A 26890-nucleotide genomic window follows, 5' to 3' on the forward strand; every position below is an offset into this window, starting at 1 on the left:
GGCAAAAGCATAGTTTGGAAAGAAAATAAGAAGTTATAGAAAATGAGGTGGGATAATAAAAATAAATAGAAATCATTTGCTATATGGGACACAAAATACAGTTGATGTTATAAGAATTAGAGGAATAAACGGGAAGGAGATAATTCTAAATACAATAAGAACTGGTCATAGTTTTTTGAATGGTCTTACTGGTTTTATTGGTGTGTAGTACCACAGAAATGATATAACACGTTTTTATTAGTTAATAGGAGGGTCAAAGAAGATTATTGATTGTGGAAATAGGTTTTAATAAAGATTTGAAATGTGAAAATATGATTGTTGTAAGGAGCTCCATATTGTTCTGATAAATAGTAATGAACGTAAAGATTTTTCGTTTTTTGAAAAACACTGGAGAATTTGAGGAAAGGTAGTAAGTAGTAACATCCATTAGACGGCAGTAGTGCAACATTGATGGGTGCAAGCTCCCGTTAAAAACTAAGGAAGAAGAACACAGTGCGTGAATTTGAGGAAGAGCAACGTGCTTCGCTGAGTTTGGATGAAAACTGAACTATATCTGCTCAGTAATTGCTAAAAGAGCATCATAAGAGGAGGTAACAACAAAGACGGGGAGGCAGCAGCTCAAATGGTGGTAGTGAGCTGCTGTCGGAGACATTTCTGAAGAAGCTAAAAGGGGACAAAGAAAATAACCTGCGACAGATCATGGAGGCTGTTTTCAATCAGAAGGTTCTGCTAAACGGATTAGGTTTGTATGTTTTCGTTGCAGTTGAGGAACATTTTAAGACGACTAATAGATCAGTTACCTAAAACTCAAATTTAGCCAGTGGACATTTCAAACGAACTACGTCCGCCATATCGTGAGTGGTAAGTAGATTAGCGTTGCTATGGTAAATAGCACTTCAAAAGAGCAGAAGAAATCTTATGGGTTTTTTTTTATCAATAACAATATTTGTTGGTCAGTTGGTAAGAGATGAACACGTGTTCTGGTAGCAAAGTGCCACAAAGTAAACATCAGACTTTTACTTTAGCTAAATTTGCCAACTAAATTTATTTTGTCTAAACAGAGTATTTCAAAAGAGTTTATGTTTTATAAACAATAATTAATTCGGTCTTGAGATGTGCGCTTTTTTTCTGGTGACGAACCGCTCCGAAGTATAAATCAGACTTTTGCCAATAAAATTGTGCTCTGAGACACCGCGGGGTTTAAAATCTCTTTCGGATAGTTTATCAGTATTTTTGTGTTTGTTGGTAACACTTTATTTGAAGGGGGTTGAATAAGACTGACATGACACCATCATAAATATGACATAACACCTGTCATGAACATGAATAAGCCTTCATGAATATTTATGACTGTTGTCATAAAGCGTCATTCGGTAAATTATGACACTTTTAATACAAAGTTGACATTATTCAAAATGTCTTTGTTATGACAACTTGACATTAACCAAGAAATCATTACTGTTTAAACTTTACCTTTAATAACATAAAGTTACCTAATTTTTTCCTAGCAAATTTTCAACCTTCATACTAATGGTTTTAATTCACATTCAGAAATATGTGAAATATTTCATTTACATGTATTTTTGTAAGTGAAATAACAATCCCAGAAAATACGTATTACCCAGAATACATTGCAAGATCTGAGCCAAAACATTTTAAAGTATTTGTGGCATTTAAAATGTGTTTGTTCTCTCAAATGAACCAAAAAGACCTAAAAATTTGACTGTTTTAATCTTCAAAATGAAACAACAGATAATGAGGAATGTGTCTAAATTCTAAAACAACAAAAAAAAAAACTATTGTGGGGAAAAATGCATTGTATGTCTCGCATATCTCTCTGTCGGCTCTGTCCCACTGAGACAGACCATAATAGAATGCAGCTGCATGCCAGGAGCTGTTGCCATGGTAATTAATGACCGTCCTACAGAGAGACTTGCTATATTTATGAGATCCCAGCGGTCTGAAGCACCTTGACAGGAAACTATAACTCCTAGAAAAATTTCGACAACATTTTAGGGCAGAAGGCATGTGTATCTATGTCATGACTGACTTTGAGACCAACAGAGCGATATTTGTATTTGTGAGGGCGAGTTAAAGTCAGAAATCCACTATGCTGTGTGTGTGTGTGTCAGACAGATTCTTTGGAAAAAGAATCCTATCCTTATGAGACACTCAGTCTCGTCTTTTGCCATTTTGTCGCTATTTTAACTCCAAATCCCACTAAAAATAGTAGCTCCCTTCTTGGGATCAAGCTAAACCTTTTGATACCACTTTTGTGGGGGTGCATAAAGAATAAATAAGTTTAAAGAAACGCCTTATTGGGTGTAGAACAATAGGTTCCTGCCATGCATTGCTTGGGCAGGCCCCAATAAAGAGACCGCCTATTGGGTGTAGAACAGTAGGTTCCTGCCATGTTAACCTCGCTAATTGCGATCGTTCAGTATAAAACAGTTCTGCGTTGTGTGAATAAGGGGCAGGAGACAGGATGAGATGAAACGTCGTTTATCTGTGCGAAACAGAATGTGGACTGATCAGGAATCAGGTTCATCACAGCGGATACAGCACCTTACGAGGGACAGCATTTCATGTTAGCAACAAGCTAACATAACATTTTATCGGAGCATTAAACTCAGTTAACCTACCTCGCGCCCATCTCTCATGAACTGGCAACGAGATGTCTGTGTTCACTATATTTAGCCCTGCCAACCACCAGGAAGGGGTGCTGTTTCACCCTTTACACATGAACCCAAACTTGGAAGTAATGACAAGTGGAATTCTATACAATATTAACTATGTTACACATGAATTGCATAGGCAGGCCCCAAAAAGGCTTTTAAACGTATTAGATCAGTTTAAAATTAAGGAAAAGGACAGATTAAGACGTGGTCTTGTTTTGTTGACTTGAAATTATACTATTCATCTACCAAACCAAAAATGTGTAGAATTTTGTTGTATTGTAGTTATGTGTAGCAGAATCTGCTCAGATTTTAGATGAACTGGTAGGAGCATCAAACAAAGACAGATGTTTGTGTTGGTGTGTCGAATCAGGACCACTTTATTGAACCAGGAATTAAAAAGTGTGTGTTATAGTTTAACAAACTATAAATCATCGCAAAAATATATCAGAATTTTATCACTATGTTCAATGTTGGCTTTTTTCCCTAATTTTTCCCATTTTAAGACATTTTTTCCACATAGAAACGAGTTAAAAATTTATTTCGTGTCACTGAAAACAATTCTATACAGGTGTTGTTGAGACAAAAAAGAGCCTCAATGGGGAAAACAGAAATGGTTTCATCGTATAGTTGTTGTGAAGGGTTGATAAAATGTTACCATAAATAGTCATAAACCTTACTGCAATATAAAGGATACAAAAATGATTTAATTAAATTTAGCCAAGTCATCTAAATACATCTTTATTGAAGTAGTTCAGTCCAGACTACAGTCTAAATACTTTCTAATATGCATAATGTGTTTCCATGTTTGCTACAGATGTTAAGCAGATGCTGATGGTTAAAGAAGAAACTCCTGAAGACCACAGATCTGTTGCTGAGCTGCATGACCCAAAGCCCCAGCAGATAAAGGAGGAGCAGGAAGAAATCTGCATCAGTGTGGGGGGAGAGCAGCTCAATAAGGAGATTGATGCCATCAGGTTTCCAGTCTCTTCTACTCCGATAAAGAGTGAAGATGAAATACAGTCCATTCTTCTCTCACAGAATCTTTATAAAGATGAAATTAAAGACATAGATTTTCCAAAAGAAATCAATGGGGGAGAATCAATCAAAATAGAAAACTGTGGAGATGGTTCTATTTCCTTAAAGATTGAAGATATTGAGAAGGATGAAGAGGACGATGATGTAAACCAGTCTACTTCTGAGTTGGGTTCTGGACTGAAAACTGAGAACTTGGACAATGACTGGAAGGAGAGAAGAGCTCCAAAGTCAGATGGAAACATTAACAAACCTTGTAACTCCTCTGAGTTTCCTGAACAATTTGTTCACTGTTGCCCCGTTCAGAAAGATGTGACACATTCAGAAATGGGATCTTCAACCACCGTGGGTAATAAATGTTTTACAGAGAAGAACAATGTGGACTCAAAAAGTAAGATTCAGACAGGAGTGAAGTTGAGCTGTAAATACTGTGGTAAAACATTTTCTGGAAAATACACTTTAAACACACATGAGAGAATCCACACAGGGCAGAAACCTTTCTGTTGTGATCTCTGTGGACAAAGATTTAACCAAAAATCAACTTTAAACAGGCACATGAGGAATCACACTGGACAGAAACCTTTCTGCTGTGATTTTTGTGAACAAAAATTTAGCCAAAAATCACATTTAATCAGGCACATGAGAAACCACACTGGACAGAAACCTTTTTGTTGTGACTTTTGTGGACAAAGATTTAGCCAAAAATCACATTTAAGCAGACACATGAGGAACCACACTGGACAGAAACCATTTGGTTGTGATTTATGTGGACACAAATTTGGTGAAAAATCAAACTTAAACATACACATGAGAATCCACACAGGACAGAAACCTTTCTGTTGTGATATATGTGGACAAAGCTTTGCCGCAAAATCTAATTTAATCACCCACATGAGAAGCCATACAGGACAGAAACCTTTCTATTGTGATCTCTGTGGGCAAAAATTTAGCCGAAAATCACATTTAAACACACACATGAGAATTCACACTGGACAGAAACCTTTCTGTTGTGATCTCTGTGGACAAAGATTTAACCAAAAATCTAATTTAAACACACACATGAGAATCCATACAAAAGGAAAAAACGTGTAGCTATGAATACTCAAACTGCACATCTCCAGTTGTGAAACATTTGCGTGTTGTCATTAAAGTCAAGAGTTTTCTCTCTTTGGTTTCAGTATTTCTCTAGCGGTTCATTTTTCCATTTTATTTCTTAAACGATTAGATTTAATAGAATTTATTTGAGAAATATTTATTTTAGATGTAAAAACAACAGTAATAATACTGTAACAATATTGCAGGTTGTTTAGATTTTAGAAATGTTAATAAAATATTGTCACACAAATGTCACCATGTTGTTAAATGCAATGCATTTTGGGTAAATGACGTCTATAGGTCCAACTGCACTAGCTCCGTTCAGCCAAAACAGCGATGACTAACATCATTAAGCCTTTTTAATTTGAACCGGAGCACGTTCAAATCCATGGGAATGTAGAAATCACAAGAGGTAATGAAAATGACAAGAAACAAACGGATGAAGAGGACAGGGTTGGCTGTAGGAGCTGGTGTTTCACTGTTGTTGCCACGTTCAGCTTCATAAATGAAACAATGAATGATGCATACCTCTGGTCAGACTGTGTGATCCTGTAAGTACTTCTAACAGCTGTTTAGGATCGGTCGGATCGGTGGTTTCATATTCAATACTGGCAGCAGTATAGCTCCATTGGCATTTCAAAGAGCTTCCAGCGCTGCCTATCTCAGCACGGTATTTATGTTTAGCTTGCAAAGGTAATGATCACCTGTTAGAGCCTTTGTCAGTTTTGCTCTTACAAATGACTGAATGTCCTCTGGAGAGAAATGTTGAGGACATAAATGTAGGTTCTTCAGAAGTTGCTGTCTCCCACTATGCTCTTCTTTTTTTAATGTGGGAAATTATCACCTTCCCTGCACACATTTATTTGGTTCCTTAAGGGACATTCATGTCAACTTTTCCGGACAGTATTTTTTTAATACAGTCTGGAGATCTGACAGATCTCCAAAGAAAATCTGTTAAATTATGTAATGTGATGGTAAATTAACATTGGTTTAGTTCCTAATGTCAGCACTAATTAAGACAACCCATGACATGGTAAACTAGAACATCTTTGTGCTACATAGTGCCAACTACTGTTCAGAAATGGTCCAGTGCTGTGTTATGTTAATCATCTGGGGTGGTACTTAGGGATCCAATAACAGTGTGCCTCCAACCCACTCTAGGTGCCCCGCTGTCTCCAGCACTACCTTGGGCCAATTTCCTTGTAATTTGGTTGTGTTGACCTAGGCTGCAGTTTGTAATAAAATCTTTGCCCTTTTCAACCAAAGTCCAGCCTGTAGAGCCTTATTCCTGAACCATCACCTCACCAACCCCTTGAAGACACTGACAGAATACACCACACAAGCTTCCAAGCTTCTGCCTCAGAGCACACCTGTCCCCACTCAGCTCCTTCAGACTAGCTAGTAGCAGTTAGCAAACACCTGGTGAAACTGCTAGCTGAGCTCATTGTACAAGCTACTTCTCAGTGCAGAACTGGTAAAAACGTTAAGGGGTTAATAGATTGTTGTTAAAGGGTGGAGTTTCAGAAAGACCAGGCATTTTTAAAGACAGGCCCAATTTCAAGGCCTTACTTTTTATAACAACTGAAGGCTACTTGACTATATAAAATGGCACAATGTGCCTAGAACACACATAATGCTGGCCCTTTAAGATTATGTCAAGTTTGGAACCAGGGTCAAATCTTTCATTTCCAGAAATTCTGAGGCCACCTTCCAAAGTGTTTATATATCCACTTTATGTTTTTCATTAATTCTTCCTGCAGGACACAGCAGTGTCAGAATGGCCTTGTTCGTTTACTGACGTGATGAGTTACATAGAAGATGTTTAGAGTTACCAAACACTAAGTTATTCAGTTTCAAACAATTCGTTCAGGATTTGCCCATCACTGGTGACCACGCCACACCCAAATGACCGGAGCAGTGTGTCTGTGTAACAGCGGTGTCAGGCAGCGGCGCACCGTAAGCAACCAGTTGCTCCGGCCCCGATTCTCGTTGTCATGTCCCAGAGGAGGCGGCGCATACGGCGGTCTCTGAGCGCAGTTCGAGCCGAGACATAAGTTGAAGACACAGTCAGGGGACGCTGTTTGTGGACAATAGAAGTTTACCTCCCGCGGCCGGTTCTTGGAGGAATGAGAGGCGTATGTTCGGCTCTAAAGATGGGGTTGTTTTTGCATGCTGTCGGCTCGGTCAGCCCCACGGAGTCCGCAGCAGAGGGGGTAAGGTTGGAAGACAAGGTTCTTAACCAGAACTGTTGGCTAAAACCCCAACCCAAACGGATCGGCACACTTCTTGTCCATAAGCTTACTACATCATATAAATACTGAGTCGTTTGTTTTAGCTGCTCGGTTTAGATACTAACTACAGAGAGTTGTTTGACCTGCATAAGCTGTGCTACACGAACTGAGATGTTAGCATGCCTGCTAGCTGTTCCACGGCTAGCGAGGCTAAAGCTAGGAAGCTGTCGCGGCCTTTCTTGTTTTTATAGTTTGGGGGGGAGGAGGGGGCTGATATTTTAGACGAGCCAAGTTTTAGAAACAACAACTCTACAAGTGAGCAGAACACAGTTGGTGGTATTATTGGTGGAAAAATTGGGTGCCAACATCTGTTGCCGTTTACTTCCAAGCTGCATCATCTTTTAACAGCAGTCTGGTTGCATTTCTCTGTTTTTAAACGATTCCAGACTGATTCGCATTTTCTTTATGTTTGCAAAGTAGTTTGAGGTGTTTGTCTAAACAGTTTAATTTAAAAGAGCACTGTTAGAAAATTCAAATAACCACATAATGTTTGTTGGTTGAATATTTGGACAAAGTGTTTCAAAAGCCAACATTCTGGTGAAGCTTTGCCTTTAAATTTAGACTTGTGAAGAGCTGTGACGGCATAATCAAAACAGAGATTGTTGTGAAACCTGGAGATGTTTAATAGATTTTTTAGTTTTTTATTGATAATTTTAGTTTAATATTACTGTAACAGCCCCTTTATTCTACCAGTAGGTCATGTTTGTTTCAGCATTAAAGATCACAAGTGATTATCCTCCTTTAGAACACAAACATAATTTTGCCTGCATTTGTAATCAAACTCCTGAATTACATATTCCGTAATTGAGATTTTAAAAAAAACTTTTAAATTGGTAATTGTCTAGACCTTGCACTGGCTAATCAATTTGTTGATTAAATTATATTTTTGCCTGTTTTTTGGCTGTTTTAAACAGTTGTGAGACAGTGGCAAAACCTGAAATTGCTGCAACATAAGTTACTCAACAGGTTGTTGCTAAGTAACCAAAGAGTGAGTTAGTTGATGCCACCAACCTTTCCTCGCTGATCATAAGAGGGTGAGCATTGATCTCCACTGGCTTCTTTCATAATGCAAACCATTTTTCCTGCTGTTTTTCTGCCTGTTGTCTGTAATGACTGTTTTCAGCCATTGTTCATTTTAATAAAACACAATGGTCCTTCCAACAAAACCTACACAACATAATAGAGATTGTCCCAAGAATTTGTTAGACATAGAGTGCCGTTGTCACTTTGTGTACTCGGACACAAAGTAATTGTAATCAGACTTAAAAAAAAACAAAAAAAACATATTTTGAAGTATTTTTAATTATATGTATTTGGGGAATCAAATTTCCACGAAGTTTGATACCATTTTCTGAAATGAGAAGTTGAGGCTTTGGAAGTTTGAAGCAACGAGTTTCACCGTGTGGTTGACACCGTCATGCACAGTCGGTATGGAGTTACAGCACCGTCATTCAGACATGGCTACAACTTCCAGTTAATATGTAGTTTTAAAATCAAACGGTAGATGCAGACATAAACGATGTGAGAGGAAATTTAACATGCAACTTTCTTCCTGAGCATCTTGTCTAGATGTGTTTTTGGTTTCAAGTGAAGCTGCAAATCCATTGCATCATCTGAGCTTTCTCTTGGTGACCTTGACGATGATAATAAGATCTCTTTCTTTCACAGCTAATCGGATTAAGAAATAATTGTACGGTGAGGGGCCCATGAGCGTCGGCTGATTGCCTTATAGTCTTACATGAAAGTGGATCAGTTGTGGCTGTGAAGTCTGGCTTAACAAAGAGCTGCAGACACCTCTCTTCATACACAGTATCACATAGTCACAAAGACATCTTTTAGGTTCTCAGCGGCTTTTCATTAAGGTTGATGTTTCTGCTGCGAAGATTTTCAGGGATGGTAACCAAATCTGCGTCTTAATCTGTTTGTAAAGAATGAGAGAGGTGGACAGTTTGGGGATGCAGGAGAATCTGATCCGTACAGACTGTTCTCAGTGTTATTTCGTTCTTTTTTTTTAAGTTGATCTTTTATATTTTTTGTCTGGATCTCGCGTAAAGGCAACACAAAGTTCTGTTTTTATGAAGTCATGGCATTGATCACCACTTCTTCAAGCTTTGTGAAAGATTCTCAAAGTCTTACTAAGAAAGTTTGCTCCTTTTTTAAAACTCTTTTTTTTCTAAAGGCTCATCATAAAACAGGTTTCAAAAGCTCCCAAGTTGAAGTTTGACCTGGTGTTATTCTGCCAGTTTTTTAAGTGGACCATTTGTCACCTTTATTTTTTATTCTCATAGATGTTTATTTGACTTCATTTTGGAGACGATCTATGAAAATCATTAAAGATTACTAGAGAGGCACCAACCATAAGGTTGTGGTCACTTTTTTTTTAAGCTTGGCTCTTACATCACTGCTTTCTCTTAGTTATGAAACACTGTACTGACACAGAAAATGGCAAAGATGGAGTTTTCATTTTAAAAACTTTTTATTTGATTGCCTGTAATGTAAAGGAGAAGTTTTATGAAACGAAAAATAATAGAAGTGTCGTAAGTGAAATTCAGTCTGTCTTTGGATCTGTTTTCTGTATGAAACTTCAACACATCTGCAGCATCAGGAAACGCTTAACTACAGCAAGACTAGTTAAACGACATTTAATATTCAATTTTAAGATAAACCTTTTGATACAAAAGAAACTATGTTTTTTGTTTAAAAGGAAACTTAACATGTAAATTCGACTTTTTATAACTTTATATCATGTTATAATGTTATTACCTCATGGAGTGTTGTTTTGATACTTCAGTCTCCCATGGCAACCATCTGGGGTGCCTAAACGCTCAAGCAAATCTCAAACAAGTGTAGAACATCTTTTTTTGTGAAATTCAGTAAGTAATTTCAAATATTGCCATTCCTGTCGACCTTTTCTAGTGCACTACTTTGAATTAAAAAAACTTTAATGGAAAGTTATTGATACAGAAAATCTCTGGGCCTTTTCACTTTGTAACAACTTCCACATTGAAGGGAGTTGTGACAGCAAATGATGTACCTTCAGGCAAGTCTTTGGTCAGCAAGAATCACGCTGAAAATGAAAAACTATCATTGGTCACCTGCAGTTTGATGCATTTCTCTAGTCCTCTTTGCTGGATTTAAAAAAAAAAAATCTTAGTTTTACAAATCTTTTTTTATTTTTGCTGCAAAGGTCAGTCAACAGAAGGTCTGCCTTTTTGGTCCAAAATAAAGAAGGAAATTACAAATTGTTTTAAAAAAAAATGTACAGGATTTATTTGAATGCTTTTTTGCTAATTTTAATAGCATTTTTAAGTATTCAGATCGGCACTTTAAACCAAGAACCAACCAGATTCTCTTAGGCCAAACGAGGACAGTCTGAGACGCATAGGATACCAACCAAGTCAGGAGAACAACAGATATTATTGCAACAGAGGAACAGAACGTCATGTGGTCTTTAAATCTTTTCACAGACTGGTCTGTTTTTTTTTTCCAGTAGGCCGTGTTGATAAAGTCGAAACATCTGGTTTAAAACCAGGTTGCTGTTTCACAGTCAGCAGTTAGATTTTGTTCTCATCCAGTGCGTCTTATACATTTACTATTCCTCTTTCGTGCCTACATCCGTCTGTCGTTTCTCTCTATGCGTCTTTCACTCGACGCACTCCTCTCACCACCTTATTGTCATGGAGCGGTGCAGCCAGGAGCCTGTTCTCAGCCGCTGCCTGGAAATTTCCGTAAAGCAATCCTTGTTGGCTGTTTGGGCTGCGTTGGAGTGGGGTGGGCGTGTGCGAGTGTTTCGGTGGGTAGAGTCGAAGAAGGCAGTGGTAGGTAAGCAGAGAGAGGGGGGTACGCTTAAGAGCTTTTTGACTTTTCCTCCGTGGGGAGAACGAGCCGTTAGGTGAAAGAGGGATTGTCTGGATCTGGAATCGTCATGCCTCTAAGTCAGCGACTTTCGATGGTAATCTATAGAAACTAAAACTTATCTTTATATTTAACCTTTGGTTACTAATGATTAAGATAAGTCTTGACAAAGTCCAAGAAGTTTTCCCAGAAAAGCCCATCAGCGCATATTGCTTTCTTTAATGATCTGTACGGCTTTTTTGGCATCCTCTCTTCTAATCCGTCTTGTTTTCTTTGACTTCCTAGCTTTTCACAGGTTTGATGGATATCATTAACAGGTTCTGTTTGGTTAACTTTTGGCCAGGCTGCAAGTTCGCTGTGTTGACAGTGAAAACATACAGCAGGCTGATGGAGGGGAGATAAAAGTTTAAAGGATTTCTACTGAAAATGACCTTAAAATGGATCGCTCTTTGGTGTTTTAGGCTCACATTGTGTATTTGCATTGTGGGCAACATACTGAGGGCTCTTGTGCTGGCTGTGATATAACAGTTGATTTGCACTAGGAAAAATGTCGAGCAATAAAACAGTTTTGATATTTTACCAAGACACAAAAGATTGCAATAACGTTAATGAAGGGTAAGCTTTTAAATTCAGTGATACATGTGGCCTATCAGGCAGTACGTGGTAGCATTGTTTGTTTTGTTTTTTACAGATTGAAATGTGAGTAAAGCTAATACATTTATTGGGTTCTAATCATTATTAACTCTAAATTCAAGGTTTGAGATGGAGATGTGCCTGTCAGAATTTTGTGGCTATTTTCTGAAGATTGACTTTAAGAAATATAACATGTCATCAACATTTGCCATCATAATTGGTCCAACTCTGTTTAATAGTTGCAGCATTCAGTAGTATCTCTAAATTTTTTGCTGATTTGCATCCTAATTTCCATCTCTACGTCTTACTATTTTCTCTCATCCTTCTTCTGTTTCTTCTGTTTCACGCTCCTAAACTAACCATTTCAGAACCACGTTCTTAAGCGTTGCATCAGTTTACTTGTCTTAGCAGGTATGTCATTCGAATTAATTATGAAAATAAATAACATGTTCCAATTTTCTGAATATTTTCTGAAGACTGTATAGATAGATGTCAAGGTTCACCCTAGAAAACTTGCTAACCCTGGTGGTTGGCCACCAGGGCAGTCATTCATTCACCGGCTTGTCGTGTTTTTGAGTTAAAAAATGTTTAATGTTGACAGGAAATTTGAAAATATCACTTGATAATTATGTGTTATTGAAAGAATGGAAGATTAATATCTGAACACCGACTATAAAGCCTTAAAAAATGCAAACATTTTAAAAAGACTTAATGTTTAAAAATAATCAATGTTCAACCTGGTGGGGGCGCAAGTAAAGCCTGGTGGGCCGCCAGGCTTATAATACACTGGGAGAAACCCCAGTGTATTATAAGAAGATCAGAAGCACAGAGATCAGATTGTGCTTCTGATCTCTGTGTGGGCTTTTTGGCTCTTATTAGTAATGACACATTATGTTCATTCATCAAACTGAAATAATGTCCAGAAACATTGAATCACATAAACCTCATTAGGCTGCTTGCTTACATTAAACAAGTAACCCAAAAACCATTACACTAAATTAGATGTTTAAAATGTGTTGCCGTATGAAATGTATTAAAACTTTTATGCGTTCGTACTCTAGATTTAAATATTGACCCTGTTGGATGGACTTTCACTGCCTGTGACAGCCACACCTCATTTTTGTGGCTTGAACACTCAAACTCATGAAAAGTGTTGGGGACAATGTGTTGATGGTAAACAGACTGTGGAGACTGGAGGCTAGTCATATATTGCCTCTGCAGTGTTAAACAGCAATATCCCAAATGCATGTTTTGCCCGTATGTGAAAGCAGGGGGTTTACGGCCCCAGGCTAGGTGTGAATTGTTGCATGGCTAAGTTCAAAATGTCCTGTGGAAGACGTCACGTTTGGGGAAAAGACAAATCTGAAAAGAACAAAACTGCAAAAGCACCAGAGGGCAGAAAAAAGCCAAAAACAACCTTTTTAATAATGAGACATTCACAACACTGATTTCTCAGAAATAACAATAGAATAGATATATATCCTATGTTGTTGCTAATCAGAAAATACGAGTAAATAACAGCTGTGATGGCATTTTTCCCATTGAACTAATATCCTAGTAATACAGTTTATCCTGTAGTGTCATGCTGAATTTTTTCTTAAATATTTATATTTCAGATCAAGTGACTGAGGTGAATCATTGTGACCAGCATAATCAATACTTTTTCTGTCTCCCGTTAACCTGGCTTATGCAGCAGAAACTCACTAAGTACATCAGTAGTTTGTTATGACTTGATGTTAGCAACACATTTACGTAAACAAGTCAAAGAAAACGACTAAAAGCTAAAAAAAATAAATAAATAAAATCACGTTACAAGTCATTACAGCTCTGGGGGGATGTGGGGGGTAAGAGACCATTTAAAATGATTAGTTTGTAAAATGAACCTTATTCTTTTATTCTACTGACAACATGTCTCTGAAATTCCAAGCAGACATTTTGTATTTATTTTCAGAAAATGGGAAACGGTCCAAATAACAAAAACATGGAGCGTTTTCAGACCTCGAGTAATGCAAAGAAAACTAGAAACAACAACATTAATGTTTTAACTCAAGAAGAGTTCAGAATCAGCATTTGGTGGAATAACCACCAGGGTTTCAGTGGGATTCAGTGCAGTGGTTTCTTAATTTTTCCAGAGCTGATTGTTACTTTTGTAATGCGTGAACTTGGAAAAATATGACTACATATTGGCGGTAATGGTAATTGATGACTAAACACAAGCAGCACTGTGGGTTTTTGCTCAAGGAAAACTTCTGCCAGTGTCTTTATTAGCACTTAAAAACAGAGCTGTGTTTTACCCCTAATGACTCAGGGGAGCAGAACCTTATTCTTGTCAGACTCCTTTCCCAACCTTTTCCTCCCATGAAAGGAATATCCGTTGAACGCCTCGAGGGAATTTATTCCGATTTGTCCGCTTTTCCTTCAACTCGAGGATCAACAGATTAGATTTCTCTGGTCAAAGGTCTAGGTCAGTGCGACCGCACGTCCATCCCTTTCTGCTGGATGTAATATTTCAGGAATGTGAGGAGGGATTTTAATTACTCCTGGCGCAGGGATTTGCTTGGATTGGATGATTTAGTTTATGTTCAGGGTCTTTTATTACCACATTATTTATAAGAATACAGCAACATTCTGCAAAGCTCTTACATAACCAAGAAGAAATAATTTCTATGAACAAAAAGTTTGAGTTTGGTTATTTCCCACTTCTGTAAGGCGGGGTTGGTTCAAACATGTTTAAACATTTATGAATACCTTATTACTGGAAAGAGTGGAAAATTAAAATGTCAAGTAGTCCTCGCCTATTACAATACTGCGAGCACTGAAATTGCAATGACAATTTTAATTTTAGTGCAGTTTTAGTTTGCAAATAAGTTTTTTCCCCCTGAAGCATAAATCATCAATCCTTATACCTCAAATGTGCAGAATAGTGGTGTGGTGATTAGTGCAAACTGTGTGAGTCTGTTAATAAATGTAGTTTCTCATTATTCAAACTGTTGCTGCAGTCTTCACGTCACCTGGTCTTTGTTTTCCTCCAAGCACATTGGAAGCAGCCATAACTGTCTGTAGACTTGAATACCAGAAAATGGAGAAATTTAAAGGAATCCTTATTGCGCCGCTGTTTCATTTTTACCCACGGCCTGAATTGATACGACTGGACAAGATGACTTATTTTACGCTAAAACATCCCTTCACAATGTTCTGCTGTCCTTGTGTTGCAGAGCATGATCCACTGTGATGGCGTCAACAACCAGAGCTACTTCTGCGAGTACGGACACTGCTGCGGAGAATCCCAGTGCTGCAGTTACTACTATGAGCTCTGGTGTAAGTTTCCACCTTCTTCCTTTTCGTCTTTACGATCACATCAGATCCCTTTATTTCCAACTTCATTAAACTGCAGCTTGTATTGTTTGTGTTGTGTAATTAGTCACTATTTTCCCCTTTGGCCTAGTCTTAAAAGATCAAAATGACAGAAATACATTTATTTTTACAAATTTATGTTTATAATCTATGGAAACCTCAGTGAAAACAGGAGACTGTTACATGGCCTGAAGTGTGAGGTTTTGTCTTTTAATAACACTAAGGTGTGCTTAATTGATGTCACTTTAAAACATTCATTCAGAAGTGAGTCGAAATACAGCAGAAAAGTCTTTTTTTTCTATTATTACAGAAATTGGGTAGCTAATAGTTCTATTTCTTAATAATTATAGATTAAACCCAATTTAAAGGATTTAATCTATAATTGGATATTTGTCCTTTATGTTATTTGTCATTGATCATTTCGGTTTTTAAAGTACTGACAGAACGCACAAATCAATGCACCTTGTAACTTACAAAATGACTTTTTCCATTTCCACGGCCTCTTAGACGAAAGTTTTAAGCTGGACTTTTGGTTCTGAGATGAATTGTCCTTTGGATCTCAAACTAAATGTTCATGTTCCACTTTCTGCAAACAGAACAAATGTATCATGGATCAAAAAAGACTGTTTATTGTCGGATTATCTAATCTATAAATTTCTCTTAGTTTGTCGGTAAAAGTGCAGTATGAAATGTTACTAAAAAGCTTATGCAACAATTTGACGCCCATGCAGAGATTCATGTCCTCAGAGCCTGAATTTAATGTTTTCTGTGTGTTTTTGTTTGCGTCTGCCTTCTTGTTTGTTCGTCCTTGAAGTGAAATTCCTCACATTTTTCTGTGACGACACAACAGAGACCTGTTTATTTCCCACACATAGTAAACAAAGTTCTCTCCTGCTTCCTGCTGTAGTTTAAGCTTAAGTCTGGAGGTGCTAACAGGGCATTACTAAAAGCACATTAAAATGATTTTTCAGACAATTATGAATGTATATATTTAGAGTTAAATTTAACCTGTGCCACCAAATTAAATTATTTCTTACATGCGAATGCTTTGAACCGTTATGTTAGGTTTTAGGTGAATTGCTTCTCTTAATGTATTATTTGGATGCGCAGAAGCATATTTTACTCGCTTCCTGTTTTATTTTTGAAAAACAGCGAAATTAGGATTTCTAAAGCAAATGGTATTTGTTTTTTTCCATCCATTTTTAGGGTTTTGGTTGGTGTGGGCAATCATCTTTATTTTGTGCTTCTGCTGCATTTGCCACCATCGGCGCACAAAACACCGAATGCAGCAGCAACAGCGGCAGCACGAGATCAACCTCATCGCCTACCGGGAAGCACACAACTACCCCTCAGTTCCCTTTTACTTCCGTAAGTACACAAAGTCTTTGAATTTTGCATTGGTGAAACCTGCAGATACCCTGATGTGGATTAGTATAGAAATAGTACTATTTCTGTATCTGTGTTAAACATGTTGGGGTGTAGCTTCACCTCTGACTTAAAAAAAAAAAGTTATTTTTTTGCCTGTTGATATGTTTTCCTCATTTGTTTACCAGAAAATGACCAGAAAATGTCTTCTAAGTCAAAGTGGGAGCTTGGCTCAGATATAATGTTTGCACTGAGATCCATCCTGGGGGTCCTGCAGCATCAAGACCTTGACTTGTTTGCATGTCCCAGCCTTCAGAGAACGCCGAGCATTGCAAAACCTGCTCCGACCGTGTTTCAGCGCAAGAAAGAAAATCCAGAAATGACTCGATCACTTTACGCCTCCTGATGCTGTGGGAGGGCTTGAGTAATGATCTGGAAAGCTCTGTGAGGCCTTAAGGAGAAATGTTTAGTCAAGCTTAGCCAGATGTTTTTATGCATTGTATAAAAGGATGAATAGCCATTTATTTCTCTCTCTGATATTGAGGCAGACGTTATCAGAATAATTTTTTTTGCAACAAACTTTTATTAGGCTGATAGTGCAACATTCATCAACTGTAAATAGAAATACCAACACCGTAGAAATGTGAAGTCATCACACTAAATGTTCAGGAAGGAGAGAGAAGGAGAGGATGTGTTGATGCAAACCCCTAAAACTAAAGCACAAACTGAAGCTGCTTCGATGGCGCGAGTACCACAGTGAAATAACGCCAACGTGAGCTGAAAGGCCGCTCAGAAAGGAAGAAGCCATTACTTTGAAATCAACATGAAAGGCCAGATTAAAATTTGCAAATTCACTCAGGAACAACGCCTTAATGTTTGGACGGATGTCCTGTGGTCTGAATCTGAAATTGAATTGTTGACGATCTTCACAAAGTAGACGGCATTACAGTGAAATAAGGTCATGTTGAAATGTTGAAGCAACATCTCAAGACATCAGGCGGAATGTCAAAGCTTCGACCCAAACATTATTAATGTCAGATTAGTTTGCTTTAGGTAACAAAGACTCTCTGTTGGTGCATCACTCGGCCCTGATCTGATTCGCATGGAAAAATTTTGACTCATTCTGAAAGGTGTGAGGGAGCGAGGCGACCTGCAAACTTGACCCAGTTATACCAGTTCTGTCAGGAGAAATGGGCCAGAATTTCCAGCATGCTTGTGTAAGAAGCTGGAGAAGGAAACCCGAAAGGTGTGACTCAAGTCGTAAAAGTTTGAAGGCAAACACTGAGGGAGTGGATGTAAGCTTCTGAATTAAGATCTGAATGTAAACAAACCAAAGATTGTCCAAAAACAAGCTTTTGGTCTGATTTAATGTTGGCGATTGTTTTTGCTTCTGTGTACAGCCTGTATGTTTTTTTTTTTTTATGTAAAAATTTTTTTTTGAATTTCAAAGCTGAATTTCCTCTATTTTTCTTTCTAGGGTTTTTACCAAACTACCTCCTTCCTGAATATGAAGAGGTGGTCAACCGACCTCCGACCCCTCCACCTCCTTACACAGCCCTAAACTTAAACTCCTCCTCGGTGGCTTCTGTTGCCATGGCTCCTGAGCAGCAGGCGGGACACTGTCCATCCACCCAGTCCTCTCCTGCGCCCCCGGTCTCTGACGGTCTCTGCAGTAGACCCTCAATAGAGGAAGCGCAGCCTCCTTCCTTTAGGCCGAAGCCCGACAACAAACCCCATCAAACGGCCCAAGACTCCAGCATTATTCTTCTGTCAGATGGGCTGAATGTGGAGATGCTCAGCAGCCAGGAGAAAAAAAGTGGAAGTGGGGATGACTCCTTCAAGGATCCCCTGCTCAAGGACCTGTCGCTGTCAGAGGGTTGTACTGAGGATAAAGAGCGCCTACCCAACGGGAGGAGGCGGCGATTCACCGGGGACTCTGGGATCGAGGTGTGTGTGTGCGGCACACGTGGGGGCAGCGGTTACGGTGGAGCTGGCGGGACGGGTCAGGAGCAGGAGAGCCTGCTGGGGCGTGGCGTGGACGGCGGTAACGAGGAGGAGGAGGAGGAAGAGGATGCCGGCGACTTCTGTGACAGTTGCGGCCATCGAGCCTCCCTGAGCTTAGAGGAGGAGCAGGCGCTGGGCGGGGCGGAGAGGAGGGCCGGGCGCGGGCCCCCGCTGACGCCTCCGAATGCAGGCAGCGGCTCACTCGGTCCTCCCGCGTGCCTTCTCCTCCACACCATCAGCGAACAGGACGGCCCGGCCCACAGCCCGGATCCGCAGGGATGAAACGCTGTGAGGCGCCAGCGGCACCTTCGGATTGTTTTACGAATGAGCCCATCTTAAAATAACCAGATGAGGGAGCAGCAAAATGACTCCGACGCACAGGCGGAGACACCTTGCTCTTCCCCGTACTAGTCCCAGTGGCCTTAACCAGCGTAACATGGGCTGCGTAGGGGGCAGTGCAAGCCCCTTCAGCAGCCTGCAGCAAGCAAAAGCTCTCCTCTCCGCAGTCATCCTTCTCCTTCAACCCAACGCACTGACTCGGCAACGGATTCAGTGGGAGGATGAGGACAGGAACTCTTCAGTTGCAGGAAATCTGCAGAGCTGCAGCACATTACATGGTGGTGTAACATGCACAGCGGGAAAAACCTCGAGTGAACTGGTGCATTCATAAGGATACCGCAACGTCTACGGCAGGAGCAGACTGCACGGCGTCCCGGTAGTCGTGCTTCTAAAGTGCTTTTTCAGCAACTGTAAACCACTCTGCCTTCTGTCGGTGTTGCTCTATCAGCCTTACAAGCGATACGGTAGTTTGTCTGCGTTTAGAAAACAAAACAAAAAAAAAAATAGATAAAGCATGAACACTTCCAGTTTTGCACAGTTTCTCTAAAAGTGAAAATATTTTGCAAAGTAAAACAAACCCCAACATTTTAAGGCTGAAGTGTTCATATAGTTTCGCGTGGTTTGTGATTAGTTTCCATCGCAACATGTTTAAATGGAGAGGTGTGTGTGTGTGTGTGTGTGCGTGTGTGTGTGTGTGTGTTAGTTAGTAGTAAGAACATTTACTTGGAATGTGATCATTTCAGCCTAACTTAGCTGAATGTATGTAGTCGGTGCCTAACAGAACTCGGTGTGAAAGCTCGAGGAACAATAAGCTTTAATGAAACTGACGAACCCTGAAGAAGCAGGTACTCAAATCAAGAATGTCGAGCTTCAGAGAGATTAAAACTGAAATGACAACAAGCAAACCTCAAGATGTCTTTTGTAAGTCACTTCAACAAGATTACCAACCCTCCCCAGCTGTTAAACGAAAAAAACAAATCCCTTGTTTGAAACACTGAGAGCTATTCTTAACATTTGGTGTTGCATCTTTGGAGCAACTTCCAGTCTGATGTCGTTAAATATGTCAGTAACATTACTGTTTAGAACTAAAATTATATCCTAGTCTGTTTTTTTTTTTTTTCTAAATGTTTTGCATTTGCACTGTTCAGTTAAAGAGATGAAATTGAAGAAAATTATCTGAACTTTTATGTATGTTAAAATAGGGCTGGATGAGCCAATTAAAACCTGGTTGTGTCGGTTTCTCCTTATATAAAATCCATTCAAAAGTATTCACACTCTTGAATTTTTTTTTTCACTTTACAAAAAACTTCGGATTTAGGTCCGGGTTTTAGTTTCTTACTGGACAGAGGCATCCCCTCAGCATGATGCCGCCACCACCCAGTAGGTTTAATTTTGGTCTCCTCAGAGCCACTTCTGCCGCTGTACGCAGAACTTCTAGTGGTTGATTTTTATTTGTAAAACTTCACAATTATAAAATTCCAGTGAAATTCACACAAATTTCTGGTTGTGATGTGAAAAGTTCCAGGGTTGTTTCCGTAATTCCACAACAGTGACATTCCACACTTATCGTCCTCCAAGGCCCTATTACTGAAGATGTTGCTAATGTTTTGGTTAGCAAACACAGTTGTTTCACCAAGGATTCAGTTCATTATTTTTGTTCAACTGCCTGTTTCCATAGAGTCCACGATAAAATGCAACATGTTTTGTAAGACTTAAATTACAGCTGCATAAAAACGCAACGTTCAATCTTTCTGCGAAGCACAAACGTTTTGACAATTGGTCAAACAAATTTATTTTAGTATGAATATACTGTATATACTGAAAGCACCTTGCAGGAGGTCATTTTCCCCCACATTCTTCAGCGCGGGGTTACAGTGCAATGTGAAACCTTGTATTACCAGTAAGCTGATTGACCGTTATGCATCGCGACATGGACACACTTTTAAGTGCTTTACATATTAGCGTATTTTGTGAGCGCCAGATGAAGTATTGTGTACTTTTGTCTTATTAAAACGAGCTATTTTCATATCTGCCTGTTCATTTAAGTGTAATAGAGAGAAAATCCTAAAACCACTTTATATTTGCAAATTGTGTACAATCATCTGTAGCGGGTTGGAGAACCATATAGTTGCTTTATAATGTTTTATAAAAATATCTCTCGCTTTATTTTCATGGACAGATTTTACTGTTAAGGCTAACATTGGGTTCTTTTAGAAAATCTCCCTGCATTGCGAGGTTGTGTGAAAGGTACGCTGGACTAACGATGAGTATTTGTTCAGAGATCAGGGCAGTGCTGCCAAAGATGCTTTTCTGACTTAAGAGTGTGTGTGTGTGTGTTTTGCACATATTCTGGGAATGTTCTGATCATAAGCCATTTATTTCAACAACTAAGATGAATGTATGTTCAATAAATATACTAAATTTACAAGCAGTGTTGTCTGGGTGACTTCCTGCCATCTTGGTTTGGCATCAGTGATGGAGGTTTAGTGTGGAGGAATGATGAATATAGAGAGACTAAAGCAAGTCTTTACCCCATCACTTACTGGTGATGTGTCTTACAACTTTGTGAGATGTGAATAAAAGATGTATTAAATAGTTTTATAGGTTCTCTCTGGGTGTGATTGAGTGAGTGCGTGGCTTTTTGTCCTGTGTGCCGCCCCTTAAAGAGCCTCGTCTACTGAGGGACGGAGATGGGTACCGGCTCTGTACGATCCTCCAAGGGTGTGCAGGTACAATGAATGACTTGAGTGAATGGGGGAAATGTTTGTACAACCACTTTCAGAAACTACAGAAGAACCACTTTTGATCCCAAAAACGCTGAAATCAGAGCTTAGTGAGCCACCACACATAGGCCTATCAAGAACAATAGCTGCTCTTTGTGTTAAGCCACTTCTTAACAATGTCTGATGTCTCTTCCCTTGACCAAGGAGGAAACTGGCTGCACTGTTGCTGTCACAAAGCCCTCTATTTAGATGAAAACAAACTGAATTTCATTTAGAAGCTGCGGTGCCAGAGGCTGGAGGAGGAATCCCCACAGAATCCATGTTATCTAAAGGCACCATGTCGTCTACTGCTGATGGTCCACTGTGTTTTCTGAAGTCCAAAGACAAACACAGCCATCTACCAGGACATTTCCATGGTTTCTTCTGCTGACAAGCTCATGGATATGCTGAGTCCAACTTCCACATGGACTTGGTACCTGCCCACACTAATGGCACCTGCTTTAATCAGTATGGTACCTTTGTTACTGACTGACAAGCCAATTATCCTGACCTAAGCCCTCTTACAGAACCTATGGAGTATTGTCAAGAGGAAGATGAGAGACTATAAACACAACAGAGCAGACGAGCTACAAGCTGAGCTCCTGAGGCAGTAATTATGCATAAATCAATAAAATCCAGATTAAATTAACATTTATATACACAGGCTCCTATGCTACACTGCAGTCACAGTGTAAAATCACCCTTTTACTGACATATATTCTGACCCTTTTGACTGACTTGGATAAATAGTAACTTATGATTTAAAAGGAGTGACCTTATGAAGTTACAGCACGGTCTAGAAAAGATTAATCTTTTGGTCTGTGATTTGGGCGGAAATCCAGCAGAGGGCGCGGCCGATCAGGAAGTGAAATCAGTACTGCTTTGTTTTTAAACGTGACTCAAGTTCCCTATTCAGCCTTTAAATTTTGTAGGAACCCGGGATAATGGCTCACCACAACAGGTAAGAAGTACTTAATCTTCCCGCTACGTGCTGTTTGTAAGTGACAGTTTACAGCTAACATGGCGAGGTGTGTTCGGACTTAAATGTCCACATGTAGTCCAAAACAGGGACATAAGATTATGTCACAGTAACATTTATTAAGTTACTCTGCACATTTTAATTATTCTGTAAGTTTTCTGTAGCAATAGCCACCTGTTTATTCTATGCAAATACAGCTATTGTCGCAGTCAAGACTGTAACGTTGGCATTGAGAGTTAATGATTGACTATTCTTTCTTTTCTTTTTTTTACGTGCCATTGGAAATGATTTCTCTGACAGCAGCGTTCACGAGGATGTCAAGGTAACGTGACGTCATTTCCCCCTCCTTCATACAATTATAAATTTAATTTAAGGTCACTAAAATTGGCTAAATTTAAAAAAAGTTTTAGATGATAAATGGAAGTTTATTGACATCCCTTTCTTATGCAGTGATGTCAAACAGTGGTGTTGGGACTCAACTGTTGTAATTCTCAAGTCAATTAATTCAATGATTCAGTTTTTGAAAGTTCTTAGTAATTATGATTCAGTTGATACGTGATTGAATTTTATAAGTTGAAAATGCAGTCAGCAAGGGAAAGACCCAGAATGTCACGCACTGATTAATTATATCAGCAATCATTAAAAAAATAAAAATAAAAACTACTCCACTCAATACTTTTGAAACCTAAAATCATACCAGGTTCGCTCACTGCAGCACTGTTTAATCCCAAGCAGTGAGGTGAGGACTTAAAGGTAAATTCTCCCGCCATATTTGTCCTCGTTTGTTGGTAACTGATAAAATAATTCATCTTTAATTCACACCAGCTGAAACTTCACGTCCATTCTATTAACTAAAATCAGAGAAACAAGTAGTCTTGTCTCAACATATTGAAGTCGGTATCAAAACGGGCAAAACAAGAAGATATTTAGCTAAACCCCTTGCTAGTTACTTAAAAAAAAAAAAAAAAAAAAAAAAAGCTCACTGCATATAATTTGGCACCAGAACAAAGAGCTTTACTGCAGCTGCTGCTATCGTTGCAGAATTTGCAAATATATTAAGTCTTCCAGCAGCGTCATCAGGAATAAAGCTATATAGAGGATGCAGTTTACCCCGTTGTCAGTGTTTGAGCTTTTCCATGATAAACAGGATTATTATGGAAAGAGGCTCCAGAAGACGTCGGACCTGAAGACAGGCGCCTGCGTGGCTCCAGCTCAGCCTCTCCCAGCCTTCATACGGGAAGCCCTGAAGAAAGTTCACCCTGAAGTCTCTAACAAGTAATTAGAGGAGGATGATTTTTTTTTTTATCATTTTTCTTTTTTGACATTGAGATTGATCTGTTTCTGATTCCTCCTGACCAGATACTACGGGTGTGGTCTGGTGGTGCCGGAGTCCTTGGAGGGCTGCAGGATTCTGGACCTGGGCTGTGGGAGTGGAAGGGACTGCTACATGTTAAGTTTGCTAGTTGGGGAAAAAGGTCATGTCACTGGCATTGACATGACTGAGGTCCAGGTAGGGAGCAACGGCATTACGAATGAAGCCATTAAGACAGACCACAACATCTCAGCCTGTTGTCGAGTTCAAGAGGAATAGTTTCTGGCTTTAAAAATGACATTCATTGGGACAACTTCACAAAGTCTGTAGCAAGTTTGAAAAATTACTTGATTTATTCTTAGTGTAAATTACTGAAGAAAAAAAATGCAGAGTAGTTGGTAAACTGAGTCTCGTTTAGGGGTAGAAGGTTTTTTAAGCATGTTCAGAAGAAGTGTAAATGGCTAAATGTTAACTTTACAAATGTTTAAACGCGAAATGTTTGACTCGAAATGAATGTGAAATACAAATGTTCAGAATAAACAGCCTATATATCCTGAAAACCCAGACATTTTTCTTCCGCTAAAGCTCGAAGTGGCCAGAAAATATATGGATTATCACGCGAAGGAGTTCGGCTACAAGAAGCCAAACGTGAGTTTTGTCCATGGCTACATTGAGGCCTTGTCTGCGGCGGGTCTGGAAAAAAACTCGTTTGACATCATCATGTAAGACACGATCCTTACTTCATCAGGTTTTCTTCTTCTTGTTCTTCTTTTATCCTGTTTGTAACATTGATGATTTTTGATATTGCTTAGCTCCAACTGCGTAGTGAACCTCTCCCCAGACAAGAAGCAGGTTCTGGCTGAAGCATACAATGCACTCAAGGTGCGCATAGCTTCATGCTTTTACCAGTTGCTTTATTTTTTTATTTTTTATCACTATATGTTTGAAGTTGGATTGCTGTTGCGATATTTTCTGTAAATGTGTGTCTCCTCAAGGACGGGGGTGAGCTGTACTTCAGTGACATCTACTCCAGTGGAAGGCTGACAGAGGAAATTAAAAATCACAAAGTGCTGTGGGGTGGGTCACAACTATTTTCTGCCACCACTTGATCAAACAAAACCGGTATTTAAAAAAAAAAAAAAATCAGAATTTAGTGTCAATTAAATTTTTGGTAAAAATTTTTTCTATTTACAATGAAATAAAACATTTTCATTAGTTTGATAAGATAGAAAAACAGTTCTGTTAAAAATTAATGACGCCTGTTTATGATGAAACTGACACAGATAACTTTTCTTTTTTTTTAATAATAATTGTATTGTAATTATAATTTTTTTTCCCTGTCAGAGCGTCACAATAAAAGCATTTTTGGGTTTGAATGTGTGCATGTTTTCCCAGTGCTGTCAGCTAACCAGCAGTTCACACACCTTCGTAGTTGACTAGTATCAGTAAGGCTTTGTTCCATAGTTTCTGTTGTCTGTCTCATAAAGGTTGGATGATCTTTGCAGGTGAATGTCTGGGCGGAGCGCTGTGGTGGAAGGACCTGCTCCAGCTGGCTGAGGAGGTGGGCTTCAGTCAGCCACGGCTGGTCACGGCCTCCGTCGTCGCCGTTGACAATAAAGAACTGCAGGACGTGCTAGGTTTGTTTTGTAGAACAGCCAGTTCTACTTCATTATATTATATATGTTATATATGAGCAAAAGCTCTTTTGTTGTGTTTTCACCTTTTCTGCACCTTCTCTGGCTGTGCAAAACCGCTTCCTCTCAGCGTATTTTTGCATTTCGGTGAACTTAAGCTGTAAGGAACGTCGCACTACAGCGCACTTACATGAGAGAATTTCATTTAGTGACTTGTACCCTGTTGACGGTTCATGCATGTGTTCATACAGGTAACTTCAAGTTTGTTTCTGCCACGTACCGCCTGTTCAAAGTCCCCAAAGGCAAAACCAAGACCTGCCAGGTCATATATAATGGAGGCATCACTGGGGCAGAGGACATCTTCCAGTTTGACTGTCACTACACCTTTAAGGTCTGTACACATCCTGCGTTGTGACGGCAAAAAAAAAAAGCACCGTGTTTAAACGGCTGTATTCAATACAGACCAATGAAGTGGTGCAGGTGGACGGAGAAGCAGCTTGCATCCTGACGCATTCCAGATTCGCAGAAGACTTCACTTTCCAGCCACCAGGGGGCTCCTGTGAGCCTTGTTGTGCCAAGCCTAAGGTCAGTGTCATGCTTTTAAGTTTTTGCATGAGGACTTCTCCAGTTTATTGCATGTGTCCTTGTGTCTTTATTGTTGTTTATTTATTGATGCAGGCTGACACGGTGGATCCTTTCGACCTGGCCTCTCGGTCGGGAACTCGAGGGGGATGCTGCAGCACAAAATCTGCTGATTGCTGCAAATGATCACAGGACGAGCACTGAGAAATGCAGCAGCATGCAGTATGCTGTGCGACTGTCCTTTTTCAGTAAGATTAAGATCAGACACTTCAGATGAATAAAATTTCAAACTTTCCCTGTTCCAAATGTGCCTTTACACAGTTTTCTAAGAGAAGAGAGGTGGCTGTGAAATGTCACAAAAGGACTTCTTTTTTGGCTTTCCTGAAATCACTTTCTAAATTAAGGATAATGGAAAAATAGTTCAAATCAGAAAAAATAAGTAAAGATGACTACAAAATAACTTATTCTTCACAGAGCACCAGTGAAGGTTTTTTTTTCTTCTTCTTTTACATGAGTTGGCAGTTCTTTTTAATCAACAGGCTCTAACACCATCATGTCCTTACTTAACCTTCGAAAGGTGAAGCTCTAGTTTCTGCAGCCACTCAGGTTCTGAGATGATTTACAGAACTGTACCTGTTGACATTTCACTGTAACATGTACTCTTTGTGTATATGAATAAATATTGTGTGTCCTCAGGATATCTTGTCTTTATTTGTGAACATTTGGTATTTTTAGTTTTGTTTTTTTAACTACTTGTGTGGTGTTTATAAACAGAACTCCACAGATCATTTTAAAAATGCATGTTTTAGTTTTTAGCTGGGCTTTAATGAATTGCTAAAATCCTCGAACCTTTTCGCTGTTCAGTAAAGAAATTACATTTTAACTGAAATACTAAAGTTCCAAGTATTTTTACAGAAAAAAATACCACATACATGGCTAAACATCTGCTTTAATTTGATGACAACTGAATCCTGT

General features: G+C 39.1%; 3 protein-coding genes across 5 annotated transcripts; all 3 read left to right on the forward strand.

The window, feature by feature from the left end:
- The first annotated feature begins 441 nt into the window (after positions 1-441).
- Positions 442-6070, forward strand: LOC106933738 (uncharacterized). Its single transcript, XM_015013200.2, has 2 exons — positions 442-742; positions 3493-6070. The coding sequence occupies exons 1-2, from the start codon at positions 700-702 to the stop codon at positions 4800-4802; spliced, it is 1353 nt and encodes a 450-aa protein (XP_014868686.2). The 5' UTR covers positions 442-699; the 3' UTR covers positions 4803-6070.
- Positions 6071-6557: 487 nt separating this feature from the next.
- Positions 6558-21075, forward strand: wbp1lb (WW domain binding protein 1-like b). 2 transcript variants are annotated; one of them, XM_014967380.2, is made up of 4 exons: positions 6558-7018; positions 14800-14902; positions 16145-16306; positions 17781-21075. In XM_014967380.2, the coding sequence occupies exons 1-4, from the start codon at positions 6932-6934 to the stop codon at positions 18587-18589; spliced, it is 1161 nt and encodes a 386-aa protein (XP_014822866.1). In that variant the 5' UTR covers positions 6558-6931; the 3' UTR covers positions 18590-21075. The 2 variants fall into 2 exon arrangements, with proteins under 2 accessions (XP_014822866.1, XP_014822868.1); XM_014967382.2 differs by lacking the exon at positions 6558-7018 and adding an exon at positions 7034-11048.
- A 1106-nt stretch (positions 21076-22181) lies between these two features.
- On the forward strand, positions 22182-26613 carry as3mt (arsenite methyltransferase). Of its 2 annotated transcripts, none has more exons than XM_014967383.2 (11): positions 22182-22369; positions 22688-22709; positions 23535-23662; positions 23747-23897; positions 24285-24421; positions 24512-24581; positions 24695-24776; positions 25205-25336; positions 25585-25724; positions 25796-25918; positions 26012-26613. In XM_014967383.2, the coding sequence occupies exons 1-11, from the start codon at positions 22353-22355 to the stop codon at positions 26099-26101; spliced, it is 1092 nt and encodes a 363-aa protein (XP_014822869.2). In that variant the 5' UTR covers positions 22182-22352; the 3' UTR covers positions 26102-26613. The 2 variants fall into 2 exon arrangements, with proteins under 2 accessions (XP_014822869.2, XP_014822870.2); XM_014967384.2 differs by having other exon boundaries at positions 22691-22709.
- The last annotated feature ends 277 nt before the right edge of the window (positions 26614-26890 follow it).

Source organism: Poecilia mexicana, unplaced genomic scaffold, assembly GCF_051168715.1.
Source record: "Poecilia mexicana isolate PSO_F unplaced genomic scaffold, ASM5116871v1 scaffold_1, whole genome shotgun sequence".
In the NCBI taxonomy this organism is placed as follows: Eukaryota; Metazoa; Chordata; class Actinopteri; order Cyprinodontiformes; family Poeciliidae; genus Poecilia; species Poecilia mexicana.